The 8,055-nt window shown below is 41.7% G+C and overlaps 1 protein-coding gene across 2 annotated transcripts in view; it reads left to right on the top strand.

The window, feature by feature from the left end:
• Nucleotides 1-5: 5 nt before the first annotated feature.
• The window catches only part of narf (nuclear prelamin A recognition factor), a 29,056-nt gene continuing 21,006 nt past the window's right edge, over nucleotides 6-8,055 (top strand). The window contains exons 1-5 of one of the 2 annotated variants that reach the window (XM_063074332.1): nucleotides 6-112; nucleotides 1,060-1,156; nucleotides 1,294-1,377; nucleotides 1,473-1,613; nucleotides 7,544-7,676. In XM_063074332.1, the coding sequence (XP_062930402.1) occupies nucleotides 1,130-1,156; nucleotides 1,294-1,377; nucleotides 1,473-1,613; nucleotides 7,544-7,676 (385 nt within the window). In that variant the 5' untranslated portion in view covers nucleotides 6-112; nucleotides 1,060-1,129. Of the gene's footprint in view, nucleotides 113-401; nucleotides 617-1,059; nucleotides 1,157-1,293; nucleotides 1,378-1,472; nucleotides 1,614-7,543; nucleotides 7,677-8,055 lie in introns of those variants that run through there. The other variant, XM_063074331.1, reaches the window with a different exon arrangement.

The following is an 8,055-nucleotide window of genomic DNA, read 5'->3' as shown; positions in this document are numbered from 1 at the left end:
ACGCATTAACTTCGTTTCCCTCCCTCCACCCACTGCAACCAACAGAGAAATGAATGACAGAGCGCAGTATTCGCAAGTAGCTGGGCCGGTTCCGCAGTTGTGTCAACTTACGGTTAGTATCTCTCATGATAGCCAACCGGAGGTCAGAGTTGGGATTGGAAGTGTTACTTTTGCAGGAAATTGGGCTTTAAAATAAATAGTAAATAGTCCGGGCGGTTTAGTTTGAACTCGTTTGTTTCTACGAACTGAATGAAAGTGAAACAAAGCTCTAAATTCAAACTGTTTTTTAAAAAAAAATATTGTTTTTCGGGTGCAGAAGGGGTGAAGTCAGTAGTGGAGGATGTTGGAACAGATGAGCCCCCACATGTGTACTGTTCCCAGATACGTGCGGTGTGTCAGGTTCGCAATGTCGTTGAGCGGGGAGGCGGTTCTAGTGTGTCTGCGGGGCGTTCCTGCGGCAGACTGGCTCCGGGTGATCCTGTGCCGGGCGGAGTGACTCCGCTCTCGGGGAAGGGGGGGTCCCGTCCACGAGAGGAGCATGAGACTGGAAGCGAACCCTGCTTGATATGCGGGAGAAGTCCTTAATCCTTGGCGTTTGTCTGCTGGTTGTTGTCTGGTAATAAACCGCGTAGGCTGTCTGAGGCGACGGCCGAGTCCTGATGAGGGGTCTCGGCCCGAAAAAGTCCGCTCTTTATTCCTCCTCATGCATGCTGCCTGACCTGCTGTGGTGCTCCAGGATTCTGTGTGTGTGTGTGTGTGTGTGTGTGTGTGTGTTAGGCTGTCTATTGGAATAGTTTGCAAGTGCCCGAGGAATGGTTGTTACCACGGACGGGAGTGTCATTGGTATGGACTGCTTGAATGTAGTTAGCTGGGGTTTCATTTTGAAAATGGCCTTGATTATCCCTGGGGGTTATCGGCGAGACTGTAGCCGCCGGCCCGGTGTGTGTGTGTGTAAGCGAGAGACTCGTCCTTAAACATCCCGCAGACAGCGTCGAGCGTCGGGAGCGAACTCCCGATTGCGTTCTTCTCAACTTCAAAACAATCTCTTTGTGTCGCCAGGGTGGTAGAACCGTAACTGTACGCATTCTAGTAGAAAGGGGGAGAGGAAGGCGAACGTCATTCCCTCGACATGAAGTGTGACAAATGCACTAAGAAGGTAAATAAAAATCCTTTGTCCTTGGTTAGTTTTTAAAATGTTATTCCTTCCCTGTATGTGCATTGTAACAATGCGTAGGCATGTGGTTTCTAGGAAGCTGAGTGTTGTTATTGACAACGGCTGATGTTTTAATCCAGGAATGTAGTAAAAAACGGATAAATGACGAAAACGAAAGTCTGGTCATCGACACGAAAAGCTCAAGCAGCAGTGATATAGACGAGGTAACACACCGAGCGGGGGGGGGGGGGGAGAAAAATACTTCAATGGTAAATGATTGATTCGTGCTTACTAAATGTTTGTTTTTATTCTTTCAAAGGAAAGTGAATTTCATAAGTTGGCGAATGCAAAAATATTCCTTACTGACTGCCTGGCTTGTGAAAATTGCGTGACGCCCACGGAAGGTTCGCGGATTGCCCAGCAATACCAGGAGTTTTTAACTGTGCTTGACCTCAATCAGGTAAAATACACTGTATGGGGAAGACAAAGGCCGTTAAATTCATGCTTTCTGTAAATTGCTGTAAAACTGGGCCAGAATTTTGTTCTTAAGATGCACCTATTGTTAGTGTCGTTGCCGTTTGGTCATATGGAGTCACAAATTACCAGATTTTTTTTCAGTTTTTGTTCACTTTGCATGAATGGGATTTACCAGGATATTCCCTGTGCGCCTCATGTAACTCTGCGATTTACACCGTAAACACATTTTAAACTAGCAACAAAAGTTACAGCTGGAACCCATATTCGAAGGACATTTTAATGGAGGAAATTTATGTCTCTCTGAGGTACAGAAAAAGAGCAACAAACTGCTGAGGTCTCACTTGTGGGGTCTTGCTTAGGCCTGGAAGTTTATAACTTTTTTGCAACATGATTTTCTGTTAATTTTCTCAGGCAACACCATCTCTCCTCCCTCCTCCCCCCCCCCCCCACCATCCCTTTATTTGTCATGAATTCAACCTAATTTGTTTTTCTTTTTGTCATTGGTGGAGGAGATAAATGGCCAAAATATGGTTTGCCTGTTGCCGTTGTCTTCCAATCATTTCATACTTCTAAAGTCAGTTGGGGATGAAATTGTTGGGGGGGGGAGTTAAACTTAGGACATTTATCCTATATCCTGTACTCTAGCATGTTCCAGCTTATTCTTTCAAATGTCTATACCAGAGTTGTACAGCAAAAAACCAGACCCTTTGGTCCTTCAAGTGTAGGCTGACCATTAAGCACCCATGTTTTTCTCCCCCCTCACCCCACTCCTATCAAGTTGATCTAGATTCTGCCTCTTGTATTAGGCACAACCGATAACCTGAAACCACACATCATTGGCATATAAGAAGAAACTAGAGCACTTTGAGAAAGCCCATGGTATCACAGAGAGATTATATGAACTCCATTAAAATATCGCCTGAATTCAGGAATGGATTTACATTGGAGAATTGGAGGCAGCAGTTCTATTAGCAATGCCACTCTGATAGCCATAATATTGATTGCAAATGGTTGTAAAGTATGAATCCAAATATTTAAGGGCGAATTGAGTCAAACCATTATTTCTGCAATGAAAAATCCTAGGCTTGTGTAACTTTATAAGCAAGAGTTCTTGAAAGGGTATTGAAGAGCTTAGCAAATTGATTTCTTGATCAGCTGATAACATTTCCTTTTAGGAAGTAACCAATGCCCATTAAATGAAAAAGTGAGCCTGCTTAGTATTGTTAATATACCAGTACACCCCAGTAGTTAGAAGCTTCAAAAACCTGAAATAGAGAATAGTATAACAGGTGTACATCAAAAGAGTGCTTGTACATTTGAAGTATATGCCATTGAAGTGCAAAGCATATGGTTCACATTTCCTTTGTGATGGTGCCTGTATGTTTGGTGGCTTTTCACTTAAAGTGGTGGTGCTTAATATCGTTGCCTGCACAAAAATATGTGCCACATCTTCCCACTATCAAAATATGACGGGCAATTGTACTTTAGAACACAGCTGTAATTAGCTGTCTAGGTTGTACCTCTCTGGTTCAGGTTACAAAAAAGACTTATTTCAAAGTTAGGTGCTGGCATGTGTTGTGGGGTGTCATAATGAAAAATACTGAAGTCATCCAGCTGTGCTGATGTACCATGAGGCTCACTTTGTACTCTTTACTTAGGCAGGCAAAGATGTCAATTAAATGTGATCATTATTAGAGTAGAATAGTATCTGAGTGTGATCCAAAGTAAAATCTCCATTGCTGGCATTTCAGCTCCATTTTTATTTTGATGGTGCAAACCATTAAGCTCAGAAATTAATTGTCTTAAAAGCCACTTGAATGTTTCTATCCAATTTAGTTGACTTGAAGTGATTGTTCCAAGATCAATGACTTTCAAGTATTGATGGTTGTGGGCCAGTATGTAATGAATTGGTGTGGTTATGTCAAAGATGGCCAATAATTGTTTGAATGTTGGAAATTTGTTTGTCGTCATGCTATACAGATAATTTTGCGTTAAATGTAAGTGCATTGTATTGATTGTGCTCAAATCACAGATGATGTCAGGTACAGAATATGTAATTGTAAATTTGCAGTGTGTAAAATAGATCATGTAGTTTATAACTTGAACATAAATTGGTAACAGTAAATATTTGAGCTTATAGTATATTGTGTATAAGAAAAGTAGTGATAGTTTAGTGATGTATTAGTTAGCAGGGATGGCACTTGGCCAAGTGGTTAAGGCGTTCGTCTAGTGATTTGAAGGTCGCTAGTTCGAGCCTTGGCTGAGGCAGCATGTGTCCTTGAGCAAGGCACTTTACCACACATTGCTTTGCGACGACACCGGTGCCAAGCTGTATGGGTCCTAATGCCCTTCCCTTGGACAACACCGGTGGCATAGAGAGGAGAGACTTGCAGCATGGGAAGCTGCTGGTCTTCCATACAATCTTGCCCAGGCCTGCTCCATGGATACCTTCCAAGGCGCAAATCCATGGTCTCTTGAGACTAATGGATGCCTAAAAAAAAGTTAGCAGGGCAAAGCTCTTGAAGTCTCAGAATATCAAGCATTTAATTTATGCCAGTTGACAGTATACCAAACAGATATTGTGCAGAAATATTGCTATTTCCCTGAACAGTTACCAGTAATGTTGGGAGTTTCCACACATGCAGATTTTTATAAATACCTGAAAATGTGTGATGCTAAGACTTGTTTGCTCGTCCCTTTATGGAGTACAGCAGTGAAGCATGAAGTTGTATAGATTGCCCAGCACTAACCTGGGAATTCTGGTTGGATCTGGTTACATATGGTATAGGCAAAGAATTTAGTGGAAACTGGCTGCAGATATGTCTGCAATATGTAACAGCTTCTCTAGATTTTTTTTTGGTATGTTAGGATTTTTTAAAAATAGCTTGGGTTTTTATAAGGAGTGAAATAATTAGAAGCATTTCAGTAACATTTTGACAGCTGTCTAAACAATACTGTCAAATTATTTTTCATGTAGGTGGAGGTTATCCTGACCTCTTCCTTGCAGTGATAAAATGAATATTGCAAAAGATGCAGAACCCCACCCCTGAGTATGTGGCAGCCTTTATCCAGCACCACACAACCTGTAGCTGCAAGCAAAGTGTGAGGCTGGATGACTTGCTACAGGCTAACACAATGAATTGATTCTGTGTTTACAAAGTCAGTCCTTTCAGAATATTCACTTTCAATAGCAGGGGTCCCCAACCTCTTTTGCACCGCGGACCGGTTTAATATTGACAACATTCTTGCGGACCGGCCGACCCGGTGGTGGTGGGGGGGGGGGGGGTGTTCAAGCAGGGTTAAACTCACCTCAACATGTCTTTTGTAGCTAGGGTTGCCAGCTTTCCCACTCCCAAATAACGGACAAAAGTAGCAGTCAAATCCCGGGACACTTTACCCCAGGAAAGACTACCATGAAGCCTTGCGCGGGCGCGTGACGTGTGCATGTGATATGCGCGTACGTGCCGATTGTTCCCCCCCCCCCAACAAATCGGTTTTGCCTTCATCTTCCTGACTGTACTGTACATACATTATTTCTACTTTATATAGGCTGTGTATTTATCATATCATTCCTGCTTTTACTATATGTTAGTGTTATTTATTTTCGGCTTTGTGTTATTTGGTATGATTTGTTAGGTTAGTTTTTGGGTCTGGGAAAGCGCAAAAATTTTTCCCATATAAAATAATGGTAATTGCTTCTTCGCTTCACGCCATTTCAGCACGAAAGGTTTCATAGGAACGCTCTACCTTAGCGGGGGAAATACGGGACAAACCAATTCAGTCCAATATACGGAATGTCCTGGCAAATACGGGACAGTTGGCAACCCTATGTTCAAGTTTAGCAGTGCATGACAGGGAATGAGGAAAGGTGCAACTGACTCGTATCGTTTCCTCACGGCCCGGTAGCACATGCTCTGTGGCCCGGTACCAGTCCACGGCCCGGTGGTTGGGGACAGGAGATGGGGGTGCGGTGAGGGGGAGCTGGCTGGTGAAGGGAGAGGAGATAATTTTGGAAGTGCCAGGCAAGTAGGAATACATTCTTAATATAGGCCAGTTGTCTCTCCTGAGGCAGACAAGATATTAAAAGATGCCTATTAAGAAAAACATAGTATAGTCTCTCAACTGGACCAACAGCGTTAAAGCCAATGGTACTCCACTCATTACCAAGGCTGCTTCAGCATTTCAGCCTGCTCAAATGTCAACTCAGTTGAAACCTATGAATGCTGTCTTAAAGAATGGGTAAATTGGTGGATGATACTTCTTCATCCAGGTCCCTGTTTTACATTTTTCTCATAATTGTCCAATCAAAATTCTGTAACTCCTTCCCCAGCAACACTTTGTAGAAGTACTTTCGCAGGGTAATATACGGATAGGCACATATAGCTAGGGTGCCCAAGATTTTGGCACAGTGGAGCATTTGTCAACATGGAGTGGAGAGCGAGTTTGTAAATCTAGCGGGAACAGAAGATGTTGGGAATGGTGAGGGTGGAGAACTGCGGGAGGGATGTAGGACAAGTGGCCCGGGGGGGTGCGAATGGGTGCAGACACACCCAGCTCTGAGACACCAGGCAAGATCATTTGATTCCAAACAATTGGTTTACTGATCATTACAGAATGATCATCACTCACATGTAATTAAAATTTAATTTTTTTATGGCAGCAGTACAGTGCAATAATAAATTACTACCATACTATGCAAAAGTCTTAAGCACCCTAGCTATATTTATGTGCCTGAAACATTTGTACAGTACTACATAATGTAAATAGAATTCGTAAGCATTTCCTCATTAAAATCTGGAAGAAGCAATTAAGTAATTCTTACAAGTCAAGTTAAAAGGATTCAATTTATAATGAATAGATGTCAGCTATTCTCATGTTACTACATACAAGGAAGTATTTGTAAAATCTCAGTGACTCAATGCCTTGCAATGTTAGGAAATAACTATTTGTTTTTTATTAAACTGATGTATGGAGCTTCGTTTTCACCTCAAATGGAAATCTAGTGAATGTGTTTCTCACCTGTTCATCAGGAAAACTTGACTATTGCACTTGCCAGGGTGTTGAAGGGTTTCCATCAAGCAATTGTGTAGTCAAGTAATGTCACTGAATGTAGTAAACTCTCTTTAACTTCTCAATGCATGCAGTAAGCATAAACATCAATTTACTTTGCTCGATTGATTTTTTATTTTTGCTCTTGCTTGAAGAGAATTCCAGCACTTAAACTCTTCCCTGAAGGAAGTTGTGCAAAATTGCCAGGTTGTTTGACTGCATGTGGGCCTGGTCCAGTTTGTATTTGCTTCAGTCAGTGGCAGATTCATTGGACTCAAATCTGAATAAGGACACCTAGTAGATTTTTTCCCTCCAATACTCTGCTGGGAGTAGCAAGGGCATTTACTGTATCCCCCAAATTTATTGCATAGAGAGCATACAAACAACACTTTTTACAAACATAATTTTTGCCAGTTCTCATTATGTTGGACATGACTGATACAGGCATATCTCTGTCCCTTGCCGGTTTCTTCCTCGACTGCTCAGCCCCAATCAAATTAGATACATAATGTCGTATTCAAATTGGCATTGTCTTGAGGATCCATGCTGATGACTTCCTGTAAAATATCTGCATCCCAACCATGTTTAATATGCACTGAGATGGACAATTTATTGAGGGATACAGTCCTATGTGGGCAAATGGGATTAGTGTAATTGGGCACAATGAGTGAAGTGGGCTGATTGGCTCCTTCCTTTGCCGTTTGACTCTTTGGCGCAATTACTGAAAACCTCATCCTGGATTTTGCCTTTCACAGCCTTCACTTGTTCGGTAAGTACTCTATGCACCTAGCTGCAATGCACATAAGTTAATCAACAAGTTATAATAAACGGATCTTAGTAATTTTTGCCCATTCTTTTCCACAGAGATGTGATGAGTCCAAACATAAAGTGCTGGTAGTTTCAATTTCCCCTCAGTCACTGCCCTATTTTGCTGCTAAGCACTGTATAAATGTTGCTGATGTAACCCAAAGACTTTCTGGATTCTTGAAAAGCATCGGTAAGTAATATTTAGCTTGTCTTATTTTTAATCAAACTTCATTTTAAAATGCGACATAAAGATGTAAACTAAAGCTGTTTAACTTTGAAGTGGAAAATTAGATTCAACTCATGTTTTCAAGCAGAATTTCTCTGAGAAGACAAATCTGTAAAAGTTCAGGTAATGTATGCAAGTGTGCTGACTCTGAGCATAAGTGAGTTGGTGCAAGCTTACTGCATCAGATGTTGCTCAGATTGGATAACTTATTGGCATCACTGTTTGTTTACTAAAGTGTTTTAAATCAGTTTGGAATTGTACACAAAATGTGGAGTACACAATGTTAATGGCAGTGTTTTATGGTATATACTTGGGAACTTGAGTTGCTGGAATAAAATCAATG

Source organism: Mobula hypostoma, chromosome 22 (assembly GCF_963921235.1).
Source record: "Mobula hypostoma chromosome 22, sMobHyp1.1, whole genome shotgun sequence".
Lineage (NCBI taxonomy): Eukaryota > Metazoa > Chordata > Chondrichthyes > Myliobatiformes > Myliobatidae > Mobula > Mobula hypostoma.
The sequence above is the reverse complement of the archived record's forward strand: the minus strand, read 5'-3'. Positions and strand labels throughout refer to the sequence as shown.